This window comes from Rhinolophus hipposideros (genome assembly GCF_964194185.1).
Source record: "Rhinolophus hipposideros genome assembly, chromosome: 22".
NCBI lineage: Eukaryota > Metazoa > Chordata > Mammalia > Chiroptera > Rhinolophidae > Rhinolophus > Rhinolophus hipposideros.
Genome location: NC_138068.1, coordinates 6,286,461 through 6,305,807, shown reverse-complemented (window position 1 = coordinate 6,305,807; position 19,347 = coordinate 6,286,461). Strand labels below are relative to the sequence as shown.

General features: G+C 41.7%; 1 protein-coding gene across 2 annotated transcripts in view; it reads left to right on the top strand.

Annotated features, from left to right (window-relative positions):
• Positions 1-1,009: 1,009 nt before the first annotated feature.
• The window catches only part of DOK5 (docking protein 5), a 122,877-nt gene continuing 104,539 nt past the window's right edge, over positions 1,010-19,347 (top strand). Inside the window, exon 1 of one of the 2 annotated variants that reach the window (XM_081033671.1) lies at positions 1,010-1,537. In XM_081033671.1, the coding sequence (XP_080889797.1) occupies positions 1,472-1,537 (66 nt within the window). In that variant the 5' untranslated portion in view covers positions 1,010-1,471. Of the gene's footprint in view, positions 1,538-1,828; positions 1,958-19,347 lie in introns of those variants that run through there. The other variant, XM_081033672.1, reaches the window with a different exon arrangement.

Genomic DNA, 19,347 nt, shown 5'->3' with positions numbered 1-19,347 from the left:
ATTACAGGTCTTCCTTGGAAAGCCAGCAGAAACGGCCATCCCACATGACAGCCGTTCTTCAGAAGGGGTATCGGACAGTGTGTTTACCTGGTAAATACACATACCTCCTTTCAATCCTAGCCCTGTGGGACCTGAGGCCAGTGTCTTAATTCTTCTGAGCTTCCCTTTCCTAAAATGTGGATGATGGTTTCTATCTCATTATTCCATTAACAGGATTAGCACAATGTCTAGCAGTCCGGTGCCCAATAAATGGTAGCGACTATCAACTCAAGCCTGCGTCGGGAAAGGAGTACAGTCAGGGGCAGGTGCGTGCAAAGTGCAGTCCTCCTTTCATTTCCTTCTACAGACAGCATTCCATGATGGTTATGAGGGTGAGCTCCATTGCCAGGCTCTGGAGAGGTAACTATGGACTTGGTATTTACTCGCACAAGGGGATACCTAACTCGTAAGGCACGGGGGAGTTGAAAGGGCCTAGAGCAGTACCTGGGACTAAGGATTTATGGAGCACCTGCTCAGGGCCAGCCTTGGGGGATACACATCTTAATGAAACCAAATCTTAGCCCCTGGGAAACATATTAAGGTGGGAAAGACAAACTCAAACAAGAAAACTGGGGTAAATGATGTCATGGACGGCTGGGGCCAGGATGCCCAGGAAACCCGAGGGAGCGCACAGCCGAAGCCCTGGCAGTATCCCTCTCCTCATAGGCCAAGGTCAAGGCAAACCGTGGCAACACCCACCCCCAACCCCAACACACACACGCACAACAGAGGCAACTATCAGCCCTTTTCAGGGAAGACATGAGGCTGAAGGGAAAGGCAGGGTAGGAGGAGGTGGGGAAAAGGTGAAATTTCCTCTCCTTCTAAAATAAGCCAACGGCGCTGAAAGAGAGGGAGCGTTATCTGGGTGGGCTGTCAGCGAGGTGACGGAGGGGTGCGGGTGGGGGTGGAGCAGGGCGCGCTCGGGGGTCCAGGAGCAGGGGAGTGACCGGAGGGGGACGCGGGCGGGGCCAGGTGGAGGAGGGGGCCAGGGGAGGGTGCGAGCCTGCGGGTGGCCTCCGTCGGGCGCTGGGGCCCGCGCGGCCCCTCCCCTCGGACCCGGCTCCTTCCTCCTCCTCTTCTTCCTCCTCCTGGGCGGGGGGCGGGGGCAGGGCCGGATCCCTGAGCAGCCGCCGCTCCTCCTCCGGGCAGGCGGGCTGATGAGTCAGCTGACGCCGGCGCCCCAGCCTCGCCTCGCGCGCCGCGCTCTCTGCGCTCCCCCAAAGTGGCTGCCAGCCGGCCGCCCACTCTCAGGGTGGGGGGGGGCAGAGAAAGTGATGTGCGCCTGCTAAAGCCACGCCGAGCAGCAGCCGAAGCAGCTTCACCTCTTCACCTTTCCCCCCGCCCCCACGCCTTCTCGTGACCCTGCCCTCCGCGCTCCCCCAAGCCCCGCCGGGTGCGTGCGCTCGGGTGAGGGGGTCGCCGGCTGTCCGGGATGGCTTCCAATTTTAATGATATAGTGAAGCAGGGGTACGTGAGGATCCGGAGCAGACGCCTGGGGGTACGTATCAATCCTGGTTATTTGTGTCTTTTTCTGGTCGCGGGTCCGATTGTCTTTCTCCGGAGCCAGCATCCTCGCAGGGAGGAGGCAGCGTCCCCGGCCGCGCGCTGGAGGGCTGCGCCCGGGTTGTCTCCGCCGGAATCCGCACCTCCGGGGGCCGCCGCGGGCAGGCCACCTCCCGGTATGTAATGGATCTATCTTTATCTCTCGGATGACTTGGCTTTCTGATGGTGGCCGCGTGTTCGGCTTCAGTAGCCACTGGAGCCCATGTACTCGCAATAAATATTTCTCGGTAGCCATGGGAGTTCGAGCTGAGAACCCGGGCGGGGTGCTGAGGGCGCCGGATGCCCCCGGTGCCCCTCTTCCCACTCGCCGCCAACTTAACTTTTCCATCGGATGGGTCGGCTGGCTGTGAACAAGGTCAGTGACCCATGTGACCCCAGGGAGAGGTTTGTGCCCAGGGAAAGGTCTCTTCAGGATCCGGGAATGGCACAGTGACCCACCTCCGTCGCAGGTGTTGGCAAAGGAGATGTGGGTGGCCTCGGCTCAGGCCGACTTGGGGCAGATAGCCGAATCCGAATGGGCCCCTGTCCTTAGCCTGGGTGGCGGATATCTGCTGCTGGAATACACAGTGGAACCCCTGGAAGATTATTTAGGGTGGAACCTGATACCGGGTCCTGAACAAGTGCTCCTGAAATAAGTACTAAAAGAATGAATGAATTAATCGAAGGGTACTTGTAGGGGACAGATGTTGGCACATGGATGGCTGCTCTCTTAAAACTCCCTCTCTTTTCCCCTTTCATTGATGGAACTTCAGAGGGCACTCATTCTGCTCATCTTTGGGCTGGAGTGACGGTGAAGGAATTCCTGAGGGCGGGGGAGGATCCTGGAATAATTCTTTTTTTTTTTTTTTTTTTTTTTTTAGTTTCAAACTACCCCATTTCTCTTTGCCTTGTGTCAAGTATTGTTCTGTCTTTGTTTGATAATGTCAGTAATGGTCTGGAATGGCCCTCAGTGGGAGTAGACTTATAGTGATAAATGTCTTTCTCTACAGATATATGTCACTGGCACCCTTTCTCTTATTTGGTCTTTGGATTTTTTTTTTTTTTGCGTGCCAGATAATTTTACTGAAAATTCAAAGGAAATTTTACCGTGGTAAACAGCTAGAAAGGAAAACCTGATGGGAAACATGTGTAGCTATTAAAAACTCTTCCCTGATTTGTTTTAGTCCCTTTTCTTCCTTCTTTCTTTCCTTCCTTCCTTCCTTCCTTCTTTCCTTCCTTCTTTCCTTCCTTCCTTCCTTCCTTCCTTTCTTCCTTCCTTCCTTCCTTCCTTCCTTCCTTCCTTTCTTTTCTTTCTCTGCTGGTTACCATCTTTTAGTAATTGTGTCCCTTGTTATTGTGAATATATAAATATATAATTAGGGAGAAATGTAACAGAACTAATCAAACCCTATCTCCCCCGCTTAAGTTTCCTTGATTTTCTTTTTTGCTATGCAAATATTCTTATCAGCAGGAGCAACTATTGTTGGGGTACTTAACTGAGTGACTCTCATGCAAATGGCAAGAAATAATAGGAACTTTATATTTTTGATAACCTTATGGGCCAACCAGAGTATTACGATATGAAAGGCAGTGTTCAAAAACACCATTCTGATTTTAGATTTACTGTCATGTTGGTTGAGGAAATTGTTAAGAGATATCCATTCTGTGGTTGGGAGCATTCCGATAGGAAGAGGATATGCATTATTAATGCACAAAATGTGAATTATTCATAAGGATCGGGGTTTATGCCAAATTGTGACACATGGTGATTTATTTGAAAGACGAGGTACCATAACTTTCTAGCTTATGGTAATTGAGATTATTTTTCTACATTATTACAACTGACACAATATAGTCCTATGTGTGTGCCAATGTTTATGGACAGATATTTGAAGCAGAAGGAAAGGAAATATAGTTTAATTTGCATTCATTTTATATTTTACAGTATTTTGGATGCCCACGAGCAGCATACTTTCTCAGGATTTATTCCTTTCGTCTGTGTTAATACTCAAATACATTTTGAATATCTGTTGAATGATGGTATATTGCTCATGGAGAGAAAAGGTCAAAACTATAATCAAAGAAATCTGGTCTTACTTGTTCACATTGGTTTTATCACTAGTTCATGTTTTAAAAAAATGTTCTTATGATATGATGTATGTACGTAAACCAAGGAGGCTGGTTACAGAGTTGTCAGAAAGTGGTACAAACTAAAGTTTTAAATGGTGGCTGCTAGTAATGGTAAAGAATGCTTTGGAACAATGGTATAGGGAGCCTCTGTCCAAAGTGAGAAATGTTAATGGTATTTAGCTAGGCTGTGTACAGCCTAAAACGGCATGCAACACGTGTAAGTCTCCAGGAGAGGGAGGGCATTGCGTCTGTACAGGGTGGGCACTCGGGACGTGCACATTGAAATCGGCACTGAACTACAGCGTGAAGGCATGACTGTGCAATTCATAAGCCTCTTTAGGAACTAATATGACATAGTGGTTTTATTAATGGAATCCAGACAAGTGTCTGCGGATTAGAACCGTGTTTAGGAGGGTTTATAATTAAACAAGAAAACAGCATTTCATGGTCAGCAGCTGTCGTGCCAAGAAATGCTCCCTTGGATTTGGAAAAAGAAGAGAACAACTTCTGTTTCTATTACTCATTAGCTCTATGACCCTTGACCGCGCTTGGCCTCAGTTTTCTAACCTGTACAGTGAACACTATTGAGTTATGTTGGGAGCGTTAATGAGGTAATACCTGAGAAAATGCAGTGAAAGCACACAGCACTGATTCTGGTTGTATTATTTCTTTTATATAAACAAAGATGAGTTAGGATTGGTGGAAGGATATAGGGATTATTGATTTCCTTATCCTTATATCTAGGAGTGTCCTAAAGCATAAATGTTTCCGAAGCTGAAGACATTCTCATTGTATGAAGCTTTTACATCATGTACGTTTATTTATTTTTTTAATGGGGCAGGAAGCATTCTAAGACCATCCCCATTCAAACGGGTCGTGGACAAGTGATCATCTTTAGTTGAGATCCTAAACAGTTCAAGTGGCTGAGCAATTGAAAATGTGTTGACGTTTGTCTTTGAACATAGAAAAGCTTAATGAAATTCAACATATGTAACTCAGTATCTGAGTATCTTCAGGATCTTCACATCTTCATTCTCTAGCTTAATCTCCATTGGTTCTTGGAGGTTTCAAGCTGTGCCCTGGTATAGCATTTGTTCAGGAATGTCCATGTTACTATTTGGGGGGCTGTCGGGAGGGAAGGGGAGCAGCTGTCCACAATTACTTGGCTAGTCCACAAAAGGGCCTAAAAATTTATTCTTAGATGAATGGTGAATCGGGCGATTTGTACATCATTAACCTGACTGTGTGATTAAATGGCACATTTGAACTGTCCTCATTGGGTTTCTTCCTTTACCACTGAGAGGATTTCCCGAGCAATAATTGCTATGACTTGTCCACCATCCAAGCCTCAGAGTTTAAATTCAGACTTATTCTCTTTCTCTGCACTCAACCCCTCCATTGCTCATCTCTAACTACGCCTGTGTGCTCTGTCTACCAAGGAGCTCCTCTCCTGTGTAGCCCACTTCTCCACCCGGAGGTCTGACAGATGCCTCAGACTTATTGAGTCCACACCCTTGATTGATTTCTCCAAACCGGCTTCTACAGGAGTCTGCATCTCAGCCACTAGAGGTCCCAACATTTTAGTTGCCCTGGTAAAAATCAAGTAAGCAAGCAAGCAAACCTTCATGTCATTTCTCTTGCCTTCCCTTCTCTCTCACTCCCACAACCCATCATCAGGAGATTCTGTGGACTCTATCTTTGAAACAGATCTAGAATCCGACTATCTCTCACACCATCTACTCTTACCACCCTGGCCCAAGGCCCCATCATCTCCTCCTTGTAATATTGCAGGAACCTCCTAATTTGTCTCTCTAGCTCAAACCACCAGTGTCTTTGCTTGCAAATCACAGTAAAAGCTTTGGCAGGAGCTCTGAGACTCCATGCTGACTTGGATCCTTTTCTATTGCTGTTCCCTCTGCTTGGAATGCTGTTCCCCCAGGCTCCCTCCCTTACCCCCTTCATCCTTTCCTCAAATGCCACCTTCTCGTTGAAGCCTTCTGGACACAGTTTTATTTCTTCCCTCCTCCTCCCCTTGTATCTCTTCCTGTTTTTCTTTCTAGACTTATCATCCCCATCATATACTGGTCTGTATATTTTCCTTGTTGATTGCCTGTATCTCTCAAATACCATGTGAGACTCCACAAAGGCTGGAATTCTCTTTTAATTATATTATAGCTGAACCCCCCTGCCTGGGACAGGGCCCAACAGAGAGCAGGCACTCGAGGAAGGTGTGTTGGGTGAATGAATGAATCCATCACTATGTACTGGTTTAAAAGCATATTCTCTAACATGAGACTGTCAAAATTCCAATTCTGTGGCCGGTTATGTGACGTTTAATGAGTTATTAAACATTTGTAAGCCTCAGCCTTCTGTGAAAATAGGGAGACTCGTAATACCCACCTAATAAATGACCCTCATAAAAGGGCTTAACACAATGCTGGATGTGGTGGAAACCCAATTAATGTTTATTACTGCTCTCACTCTTACCACTCCCGTACTGTTAGAGGACAGTGACACTGAGCTGGTTATTATTTCCACTGCTTCTACTGCATAGCTCTCATCCACAAGGAACTAGATGATTAGGTAGGAAAACAAACTTAATATCCATAAATAGCATACAAGCACAGACACTGTTTACCCGTGATGCTAGCTATAGAAGGAATATGTACCATTGTAAGGTTTTTCATGATCCTTAGATAAATGGCAGAGATATCAAGGAGAGAAAGAAAAAAAATCGTCTCCATGGAACTTTGGTTTGAGTGAGCTCATCAGACTGAGAGGCATTTCTGTTCATTTGGGGTTTTTCTGGGTGGCAGAGAATGAATTTGAAAAATTGGTTAGTGAATGGCCAGATTTTGGGAAGACAGATTTCTGACCCCTCTGTTGCTTTGTTTCACCTGACCCCAGTATGCCAAAGGGGCTCTACTATTTCATTTGGAGGTTTTGGATTTATAGATGATCAGGAATCTGCATTTTTATGGCACCGTGACAAAGTTATAATAAATATAACATGAAAATCATAGAAGTAGAATAAATTCATCATATACTCTTGGTGCACACGTATCTGTACACACGCATGCACACACCAACACACATGGGCATGCAGTAAGATATATGAAGTGTGGTTTTTCTTTCTCAGGAGAAAGAGACCTTGGAGATAACTTTATCAGGAGTGAGATTTTTATGGTCAGATAGAATACACAGGCCAAAGTCAATACTACGCAGGAGTTGGACCCCATTTGAGTCAACTTCACCGGTTTCCATGCTGGGAGTACTTTCCAGCTGGTATTTTAGCCACTGTCATTCAGTGGTCCATGTGGATGGTGTGATTAATTATGCATAAAATCAGCTTTTAATCATCAGCCCCAAAACTGATTTAAGCAAAGAATGGCCAATTCAGGGCCTTTGTGTGTAGATATAAACCAAATTACTGATGTGATGACTTTCCCCACATCTGCCAATGTATTTTTTTAAATCATATTCATTAGGTGACTAGAAATACTTATTTTAAAGCAGTTTTGTAATTTTGTTGGGGAATCGTTAACTTTGGTATTTTAAGAATTCAAGTTTCACTGGGGATATATTTGCTGCCATTTACTGTATCACTCGCCAACTATTCATTGAGTGCCTACCGTGTTTCCCCGAAAATAAGCCCTAACTAGAAAATAAGCTCTAGGGTGATTTTTCAGAATGACATCCCCTGAACATAAGCCCTTCTGCATCTTTTGGAGCAAAAATTAATATAAGGCCCGGTCTTATTTTCGGGGAAACACGGTACTACTGTGAAGCTCAGGATAAACCATCTTAAATGAGACAGGTGCAGTCAAACATCCTCAAGGAATTAACATTCTAATTCTGGACTTACATTGTTAACTTGAAATTAATATATTCACTCTAATTTAAGGTGAACTAATCTGAGTAACAGGTCAACCGTTGAAGAGAAAAGATGTCTTCCAATCTCTCCCTGCTCCCTGTTTGCGAAATGAGGATGGACAATTTTGATTTTCCTCTTACTCCAGGAATGTGATTCCAGTCAGTTAGCAAGAAATCTTTGGAGAGTCTAAGCCAGGAAGAGATTCTGATGCCCTCCTCCTGCCACCCCCTGTTTCTGTGAATTTCAAAGCGAAATTGCGAGTTTAGAAATGCCACAGATACAGGCGAACGTTGAAGTTAAAATAGCTTCTTTCTAGAAGGCAGATGGCTACAGTTTGGATAAGTATTTGGATGCTGATTTTTACCGAGCAGGTGGGGAGGGGACTATCTTTATTTTCCTAGTGTTCTGAGCCTCTGCTTATGCCCTGGATCCCGGAGAACACAAGTGTTAGCTCTGCGTATTATGTTCTTTAGTGGAGTGCTTGAACAGGCTCTCGAGGGAGGATGCAGGAGATTTTTGTTCTCAGGTGATGCTTCAGAGCTTCTATCAGATTTTCAGAGTTTGGACCTCCCTGGCCCAGACCCTCTCACCCCCTACCCTCTGCATCTTCCAAAAGGTTAAGAACCCCTGTCTCATTTTTTAAATTATTATTATTTTTATTTTTAGATAATAGTAAGTTCATGTGCAATTGTAAATAATAATACAGAAAGATATCCCCTGTCCTCTATCCAGCTTCCCCCACAGACATCTTTCAAGTCTGTAGTGCAGTTTCACAGCCGGTTTACTGACATTGCTACAGTCAAGATACAGATGGGACATTCCCTCACGGTGGGGTCCTTCTGTGGGGGTGAAACTCGGTGAATCAATAATTAGTTTGCAGTTAGATCCACCCTGATAGTCCACTGTTTTCTTTTTGTTTCTCCCCTCACTCACTAATTGATTTAAAAGTCTGTTTTGTTCCCTTTCCTAAGTCTACATATGCCTCGTTAATCCATTTTATCAACAAAATCCTAACCCGAAAAGAGCAATTTGTTAATCCTCAGGACACTGGAATGGGTTTTGCAACTCCCTTGAGTTTTCACTTATGACACACAAAGCCCCAGACCTCGGTGGCCGAGTCCAGAGATAACATTATCTTAAAACGGGCCAGACCCCGGGACAGCCCTTGGACCTGCCTGACCGACTCCCCCTTTCCTTTGTTTTTCTTGTGTACCTATAAAACCTGTCCATTCTAGGAAGGGGAGATGGACTTTAGACAGGACTCTGCTATCCTCCTGGAAAGTTGGCATTCTGAATCAGCCTGCTTTTCTTTCCACCAACCTTGGCTCTTGATTTTTAACTTCGTGAAGTAGCAGGAAGCCAGATCTTTGCATGGTACCACTTCCTCCTTTTACAGCTGCCCCTTGGGCTCCCCAATCCCACAGCCCTAACGCCCTGACAACCACTAATCTGTTTTCCATTTCTGCAATTTTATCATTTCAAGAATATCATATAAATGGAACCATATAGTACGTAACCTTTTGTGCTTGCCTTTTTCATGGTGTGGACGCAGCATAATTTGTTATAGCCGTTTCACTTGTTGAAGGTGAATCGCATTTTGGAGTGGTGGTTTGCAGTTTGGGGCTGTCATGAATAAATCTGATAGAAACACTGTGTATGGGTTTTTGCATGAACGTAAGTTTTCATACCTCTAGATAAATACCCAGGAGAGCAGTTGGTGGGTTCTATTGATAGCTGCCTGTTTAGTTTTTTTAAGAAATGGCCAAATTGTTTTTCACGATGGTTTTGCCATTTCACATTCACACCAGCAATTCATGAGTGATTCAGTCTGCATCCTTGCCAGAATTTGATGTCACCATTTTTCGGTGTTGTCTCTAGTTTTTATTTTAGACCTGCTGATATATGTGCATTGGTATCTTGTTGTGGTTTCAATTTGCATTTCCCTAATGGGCAGTGATATTGAGCGTCTTTTCACCTGCTTATTTGCCATCTGTATTTACATTTTGGTGAAATGCCTATTCCTGTTTTGTGTCCATTTTTTTAAATTGGATTTATTTTTTAACTATTGAGTTTTGACAGTTTTTAAAATAGATTCTGAATGTTAATCCTTTTCAGACATGTGGGTCCTAAGAAAAAATATCCCATGTATTCAATACCATCCTCTAAAGGAACTCCCATCTGATGTTACCATAGGTGTGTCACTTCTCACCCCAATACCCCCCTACAAACTTATCTCAAATTTGTCTAAACCTTTATCTTATCTACCTTTCATTCATATATACAATGAATACTTTAGTGGTTAATAGAAAGAGAAATTAGCCTGTTTTATGAATGGACTAACTCAAATTAAATTAAAACACTACTTTGAGTCCAAAGTTTTACTTAATATAATTTTCTCTGTTTAGCAAAGCAATTAAAGTCTTAAAAAATGCATTTTATTATCTTAGTGCCACACATTAACTCAACCAAAGAAATTTGTTTAAAAAAATCTTTAAGAAATCATACCTCTTTGAATCCTCTAGCAAAATTTACTCTTCATATGAACAATTCCTTGGGGTTTCCAGGGATTTTTTTCTGCCAATATGCAGATATTTGGGCTAATTTGCAAAACCACTTTTGAGCCTGGGTTGTATTTCACCAACAGTGGCCCCCAAATCTACAAGTTAGGAAACTAGTCAGGTCTTCTATACATAGCTGTTAATTCAGATGCAAAATGTGGTGTGAAGGGAGCTTTGAAAGGAACATTTCCCTGCGAGTTTGCCACTGGAGAGGTCTTTGTTCTTTGAATCTGTCCTTCTCCACTAATGGTGGATCTTCTCTGATTTTCTCCTGGCTGGTGGTTCCCTCTTGGAATCGATTTTTGCTTTTTACTTCCTGCCTCAAAATGGTCTGCCCTGACCACCACATCTAAAGTCTTCTACTTATAGCCCTTTGGAACATTGCTCTAATTTAAGCATATGCCTAGGCTATCTTAAGATTCATTTTCTTATTTTTGTGCCAGATAATTTCTTCTCCTTCTCCTTCTCCTTGCCCTCCTCCTCCTCCTACTTCTTTTTTTGGTTACGTTTTCTCCCACTAGGATGTAAGTTCTGTAAGACGTTGGCTATCTTGTTCACTGCTGTATCCCAGCTTTTAACCCATAGTAAATGCTTGATATTTGCTGATTGAATGAATGAATGATCTCACTGGCAGTTCAGAAAAATACAATGGGGTATTCAAATATAAGAAGACAAATAGAAAGCTGTGCCTATGTCCATCCCCACCTGCATTGGTTGTAGATTCTATTCTCGAGTGGTAGAATGTTCTAGAATTTCTCATAAATATTGTTAGTATATAACCTGCAAATTCAGTATCGGGGATACAGCAGTTAACAGTGGAAGTTTGGATTGACCTTCTTAAAATTAAGTTTTATTTGATGCTTTTGTGAATGAGTAATATGTACACTTGGGAAACAATTTAAACAAGGTTTATAGCATTGAACGATAAGATTTCCTTTCATCCTTGGCCCCAGGAGTCATATAGTTCCCTTCCCCAGAAGCAATCACTGTGATAGTGTCTTCCAGAATAGTCTATGTATCAAAAGTTTGTGTGTGTGTGTATGTGCATAATATATAATTACATACTCTTCAACATGATGGTTTTCTTACTTAGCAACATACCGTGTTTCCCCCAAAATAAGACCTAGCCAGACAATCAGCTCTAATGCGTCTTTTGGAGCAAAAATTAATATAAGACCCGGTCTTATTTTATTATAATAAAAGACCAGGTCTATAATATGATATGATATAATATAATATAATAAATACCAGGTCTTGTATTAATTTTTGCTCCAAAAGACACATTAGAGCTGATTGTCCAGGTCTGTCTTATTTTCAAGGAAACAGGATATCATGCTTTTCAAGAATTAGATAGGATTTCAGTATATGGATACATCGAATATATTTATTTGCTTATTTTTCCTTCCTTCTCTCCTTGCTTCCTTGCTTCCTTCCTTCCTTCCTTCCTTCCTTCCTTCCTTCCTTTCTTCCTTCCTTCCTTCCTTTCTTTCTTCCTTCCTTCTTTTTTTCCTTCCGTTCATTATTGAATATGTACATGAAGTAGGTGTTATTTTTATGCCCATTTTACAGATCATTCCCAAGAAGTTAAGTTTTTGTCCTAGTTACACAGCATGGCAGAGCCTGGATTTGAATTCAAGCTGCATCTCTTTTGGAGCGTTGAGTAATTCCTTTTCTTCCTCTGTTATAAACATTGCTGCAGACCACCCCTCATCTCACCCAGTGATGACCATATTGGTGAAGCAATTCTTAGAAGTGGGACTCATTGGCCAAACATCTTCATATGTAAAGTTTTATCCAAGTTGTGTTGGAGGGTGTGCCCCAGCATGCTATGAGAATGCCCCTTTCCTCTCATCTTGCAAAAATGTGCTTTTTCCCAAGGGCCTGCTAGTCAAATAGGTGAGAAATGGACCCATTTGTATATAGATTTTCTCAAGTATTAGACTGGACTGGGTTCTTGGCAATTTTGTGATTTGAATCTTTTTCAAATCATAATAAAATCATAGTTTTGTAATCTTTTTTTCTTTGAAGAGTGATATTTACTCAACTACTAAAAAGTAGTTATTAAGTAAGGGTTTAGAAACCCATAAAAGATGGTTACTTTCTTAGAAAAGCACCTTCCTGGGAAATGCTATATAAAAGTGACCTAGAAGATATGATACATGATATGTTAACTGAGATATGTTAACTATTTGTTATTTTTAATCTAAAAATAAGTATGAAATTGAAAATTTGATCAATATATATTGGGTAAAAGGATATATCTATTGACTCAAATAAATACATATTGACTAATATAGCCTAACCAATACTTTTCTTAGCTTGGTTAGTCTTATAAGATGCTTCCAGTGGGTCTAGCTGGGAGGGAAGATGTTCATATTTTTCCTGATAGAATATATAATTTCTGAATATTCCATATATATCAAGAACCACAAAGCCTTGCTTAATTCTGAGTCTTGAGCCTCTCTTTTCTCTCTAAGCTCCAGTCACGTGAGCTCCCTTCTGGCCTTCACAGGGCACGCTCTTTTTCCTTCACATCCTTTGCACTTGATGCCTCTGTTTATCTGTAACGCTCTTCCTTGGCTGGCTTTTCAGTTATAAGCCTGGAAGTCACCTCTCAGAGAATTGTTTGACCATCCAATTGCGGGTGGCCTCGCTCAGACATTCTCTATCTTGCCCCCTTTTTGTTTGTTTCGGGCTCGTTCCTCACCATTGTAATAGTTTTTTAAATTATTCATTTCTTTAGTGTTCGTTTCTTCTATTTGCCTCTGAGCATGGAGAGGGCAAGATCTTTTTTCTGTTTTGTTCATGGCTGAATTCTCAGTGGCTAGAATAGTGTCTGGGCAAATATTAGGTGCTCAATACACAGTTAAGTAAATGACTGAAACCCTAAGATAACATTTTGCATATTAAATTATGAAACCGACAGAAACCCTAGCATATGATGTGTACATATGTTCGGAAATCCCAAGAAATTCCAAGAGTTTTGTGGGATTCTCTTGGGTGATTTTGTTTGTAGCCTTTTTGCAGTCTCCCACCTGCAGTGCTCAGTGCAGGGCAAACACATGGAGAAGAGAAACCTGGCTGGAATGAGAAGGGCCTGATTTTGACCCTGTCCTGCTGCTGGCCATCTGCTGTGACCAGAGCATGTCACTGAACTTCTCATACCTCGGCTTCCATTGCGGCAAAATGGAGACATAAATGTCTGACCTTCCTCTCTCACTAGGGGGCCGCCTCCAAGGCCGAAGTGTGATTGTGGGTGTAAAGAGCATGCCAAGCACCCAAAACAGTCTCCTTAGTCCCCAGTTGGTCTCCCCAGTGGCCCATCGTTGGCCTCCTGAGTGGAAAATAGCACAGAAAACTTTGGGTGCCACCCTGCTGCTGTGACATGTGTTAGGCCCAAAACAAGAGCAGAAAGCTTTTCAAATGTATGACTTTGGATTTCAAACGGCAGAATTGAATTTCTGGCAAAGAAAAAAAAAAAAAAGGAAAAAAGGTCCATTCTACCATGAACAAAAGATGGTATATTTGCCAATTCTTTTTAAGTAGTGTTTTACATTATATGCACATGGTAAAGAAATAAAATAATGCAAAAAAAAGTATAGAATGAAGAGGAAATTTCCCTCCTACTTCAGACGTAGCCATTCTAGGAAGACTCTTGTATATATGTCTGGAGATATTTATGCACAGGCATACGTGAAAATGCATGTGTTTGTGTGTATATAATTTGTTTTACATATATGCATTCATATTCTTTAATATTATTACGTATATACACTGTCCTTTTACTTTTAACTTATGTTGGGGCACTTTACAAAACTTTTTGTGGATGCCCAACATTTATTTATTTGGCTGTTCCACATTTCTTTAATTAGCTCAGACCAATAATGGACATTTTCCGCTAACTTCTAATTTTTGCTACTTAAACAACGAAGTAGTACCATCTTTGTGCACACACTTACACATCCATGATTCTATGTTTCTAAGAGAAACCCTAAAAAGGAAGTTGCTCTTGTAAAGTGGTATACAAACATTTACAGTTTTGATAAATAGAGCCAGATTTCCTTCCAAGGGGTTGCACCAGGTATTCTCCCACTCAGAGAGCTCAGAGACCTTGTTTCTGCCAGCCCTAACGTGTGTGTTTGTGTTTGTGTGTGAGTGTGTCCTTTCAAGGATGTTCTCCTGCCTCCTTCCTTGGCTCAAGCCCCACTCCCAAACCTATTCTGTTTACAGCAAATTAGGTCACCTGAAAAATCAGACCCAACCCTATCCTCCCTTTGCATTAAAACTCTCGAATGCCTTCTCCTTACACATAAATATTCTGCAATGTACTAAGTCCACTGTGATCTGGACCCTGCCCTATCTCATACCACTCAAATCATTGTTCGAATCATGGTGCCCCCAAATCAGGGCTCAAATCACCACACCCCGCAATCAGTACTCAAGCCAACATACTTCCTTTAGTTCCTCTTGTGGCCAAGCTCTCTTTCCTTTGTTACTGCCTTCACATACGCTTTTTTTTTTTTTAATTGGGGTATATTAGGGGACAGTGTGTTTCTCCAGGGACCATCAGCTTCAAGTCAAGTCATTGTCCTTCAATCTAGCTGTGGAGGGCACAGCTCAGCTCCAAGTCCAGTCGCTGTTTTCAATCTTAGTTGCGGGGGGGCACAACCCACCATCCGCTGCGGGAATCGAACCGGCAACCTTGTTGTTGAGAGCTCGAGCTCTAATCAACTGAGCCATCCAGCCGCCCCCACATACGCTTTTTCATTGATTAGAAAATTCTTCCTTTTACTTTCTCTACTGCCTTCTCATCCTGAAAATCACAGCTGGTATGTCATTCGTTGTGTTGGAGATGCTCTCCTAGCGCCATCCCCCATCTAAATGCTGGGAGGAGCCACTTGCCCCATGTGGACCTTGAAATTTAAATTAATTAAAATTAAATAAAATTCAAAACATTCAGTTCCTCATTCACACTAGCTGTATTTCAAGTGCTTCAATAGCCACATTGCATTAGTGGCTCTTGAATTGGGCAGCACACATACACAGTATTTCCATCGTTGTGGGGAATTCCATTGGATCCTGCTGCTCTGTTTCTTCATTACACTCATAGCCGTTTTAAAATACCTGTCTTGAGAGTAAAGTGTCGATCCTTTCACCCTCACTAGTCGATGAGCTCCACAAGGGCTCAACTTGTTCTCATCACGCTTCTTGCTTTTTCCCGGGTGGTGGGGGTGGGGGAGGTTCAGTAACTTTATTCAATGAGTAGATGAATGATTGGAAGAATTCCTCCCCCGTTCTTAGCTTTATTGTTGTGCCTCACTGATTACTAGACCTTCTGGGAAGAGGGTGGAGACTCCGTGTACTTACCCAAGTCCCCATCAACATTCCAGTTGGATTCCTTAGCAGGACCCCAATTCTTTCACCATCATCATCTCGGATTATTTACCCGTTCCCATTGGGCTTGACATTTCAGCATCCCTTGCCTAACTGTGGAATGGGGACTGGGGTTGGGCGAGACCTTTGGAGTGGGCATTGGATGTGCCCCCCTAGATCTCTACCCCACCCTTCCAGGACTGAAACAGTTCTCTTCCCAGCGGGAGTGATAGGGAGTGTTATGTAAAATGACATCTTGCTGCTGATGCTGAAAAAAGCTACCTGGCCAAAAGCAAAGCCACTTTCCTTAGGCACAGCCCACACGCAGTGACTACCCCAGCTTGGGACAACTCTACAGACATCCAGGTTCGTGCGTGTGTGGGGGGAATCTTCAGAGGACATTGTGGAGAGTACGTCACAGCTGACGTGTCCCCTGGACTCCATCCGAAGTGTTGTTCTTGTGATCGCCCCACTAAACTTCTGAATGCAAATCTCCTTAGATTCTGCTTCCTGGCAAACTCAACTTGCAGCAACCAGATTTATAATTGAAAATCTGCAGCTTTAGCTCAGCCTTCCAAAAAGGGATCCAAGACCATTTCTAAGAATACGTTTTTTTCACTTGACTTGTTGGCCCATGGTATCTTCCTGTATTTCAGCCAGTGTTCTCAAAACTAAAATGGTTCTTTAGGTTTATTTTCGTAAAATGAAAGTTTGGTGGCTTATTCCATTTACTATTGTTGTTAAAATGCTCCAATCTCTTCAATAGCTTCATCTAATGAATGCATGAAGGAAATACTTCCATTGGTTCATCACATTGAATTTGGACATTATTTTTTATTTTATTTTATTTTTTAAATTTTTTGGGGTGACAATTGTTAGTAAAATCACATAGATTTCTGGTGTACAATTCTGTATTACATCATCTATAAATCCCATTGTGTGTTCAGCACCCAGAGTCAGTTCTCCTTCCATCACCATATATTTGATGAATTTGAACATTATTGGTATCAACCATGTTTTTCTCTGGGTGGAAGAAGCTCCGAGTAAAGAGGAGGCAAGATTTACATGCGTATTAATTTAGCTTTTATTACTTGAAAGGCCTAGGTGCAGTTCTTTTTCCTGAGTACTTGTTTACACCAACCACGAAAGAATTCTGGTTAAAGCTTGTTACAGCCAGAGGAAAGGAAGATGCGTTTGTCTGTGGATTTGATTCCACTTTAATCATGAACAGGCTGTGGGGTCATTAAGTAGACCACTCACTGAGAGGAGACAGTTTGGTTTTTTTCAGAGCTGTCAGTTTCATTGGGCGATTGCGATTTCTGGGGAACATTCGTAAAATGTTGGAGTTACAGAAGGTATGCTGACTGGCAGATGTTTCGAGATTGATTAAAGATTTAGAAAGAGAAGTACGTTTCCCCGGGCTGCTGGACTACCTTTTAATGAGATTGACAGATTTACACATGGGATTGAAAAAGTTCTTCATCATACAGAAATAAATTTGTAAAGTTAAATTCGTTGGAGAGAGATGGGTACAGGATAAAGTGTGTGTGAAGGAGATTGGGCATTCTACTGGTGTTTAACTTTGAAACTTATTTTTCAGAGATAGATGGACTTGAATATGTCAAAGATGAAAAAATCCTTTTGTTAGACTAATTGCTCAAATATTCACTCAAATAATGGGTCAGCTTCCCGCAAGTTAAGGTCATTCTATCCAGGGATTTTGTAATTGTGATTTGAGATGGGCATTAGGCATACAGAATTAGAAATTAGCAATTTTTCATTTTACTTTCTAAAGATTCAAACTGAGCGAAAAATTAGCATGTTAGTTAGAGAATTGACTAACAAGGAGAATATAGGGGTTATTAAAACTATACATATTTTTTACTATTCTTTGACCTGGAGAGGTATGCAAGTGAATATTACCGTGTTTCCCCGAAAATAAGACCTAGCTGGACAATCAGCTCTAATGCATCTTTTGGAGCAAAAAATAATATAATTATAATATAACATAACATAAAATAACATAACATAACATAACACCAGGTCTTATATTAATTTTTGCTCCAAAAGACGCATTAGAGCTGATTGTCCGGCTAGGTCTTATTTTCAGAGAAACACGGTATGTTACATTTAAGGTATAACATATAAAAAGAATAACATCAGTTCAAGAAAAGGGCCAGAATAAATAGACATTCATAGTGGTATTAACTCGTCTGATCCCTGTATTTTACAGATGGGGCAACTGAGGCCAAGAGCGATTCCATGCCTTCTCCAAGGCTCTAACCCCTTAGAAATCATGTTTTTAAGCAATAAAGTCTACAAGCTGGTGACTAAGAGTATAAACCTCAATGAGAGGTGGCAGACAGATGTTTTTATGCCACTGACTCACTGTGATTTGGGGCACATTACTTACCCTCTCCTAATTTGTTTCCTCAGTTAAATGGCGTCAATCATTACGGTTCTTCTCTCATAGGAATGTTGTGAAAATTAAATACAAGAATTGCCGTAGTGCATTTCGTAGCCTCTAGGTTGCCTCTGCATTTGGAGCCTCTGGCTGGTGGTTTACTGGATTCTTTAGCCAAGCTTGCCTCTAGGAACATGGTGGGCCCCTCATGAATCAATGAATGAATGCCACAAACCAAAAGGTGGAGGAACTGCCTCAGTGTGTTACTGAGGCTACAATTGTTATCAATTAAAAGTGTCAATTTAGTCTTCATTGGAAGACATACTGGTATTTCATTCTTTGAATGTCTATTTCCAAACTCTTGTAACTGAAGTGTTGGTGAAGGGCATCTTCTAAAGGGGGGAGCGGAAGTTTGGAAGGTGGTCTAGTCTGTTGTAAGGTGAAAAATCACCCCCTAATGAATGTGCAGCCTTCAGGATTGCTTTCTTCTACTTTACTCCATTGCTGTATCTTCTGGTAAATTGTCCCGATATATTGTGAAGTGTGAAAAAAAGCAAGTGTCAGAACAAAGAGAAATGTTGGCACAAATGTGTGCATATATATGTATTTCTGCATGAGCATAGAAAAATGGAAAAAGGAATGGTTTCTGGTAGAAACTATTGTAAACTAACAGCTTTCTTCTAAGAAGTGGAACTGATGGAGGGAAGATGAGGTGCCTGGTCCTTTACTTTTTTTAATGCTTTTGTATTTATGTTTGTTTATTTATTTTACAATGAACATTCATACCTTTTGTACAACAAAACAAAACAAAAATATATGATCCTCATTGGCCAGAGACAAAGAAGTTGGGAGAGAAGACTTTTTAGTGAATTCATTTTATTTAATATACATTGAAAATCCATTCTCTCTCTGATATGGGCATATACTCATATATTGTGTTATTCTGAAAACTGTCATCTAATAACGTCACTGATCTTTTCTCTTATGCGTCTGTTGGGACTTTGGAGAGGAACAGCTCATATTCATTCATATGTAAAGTTATCCATTTGTTACTTTCACTTTATATGTCCCTTTGCAGGAGAGGTAGCTAGACTGGTGACTTTCTGAACATTAACAAAATTATTTTGGCTTTGTCAAAAAACATTATAAGACATACTCACAATTAGAATGAACTATTCCTTTAGTGATCATTATAATGTCGTTTCAGTTAAGAACATCAGTAGCTCAACATCTCTCTCACTGTCATAAATTAGAAGATTACGTTTTGTTTTTCTACATATCCTATTACGTTTATCAAGAAAACAAGAGCAGCTCCAGTTTGTCAAGAGAACATTAACAATGGTTAAATCTGGGTTTGAATCCAGCCTCAGCCCCTTATGGTGTACTTACTGTCCTTGTCCTCATTTTAGAGATGATGGGTTTGGGGC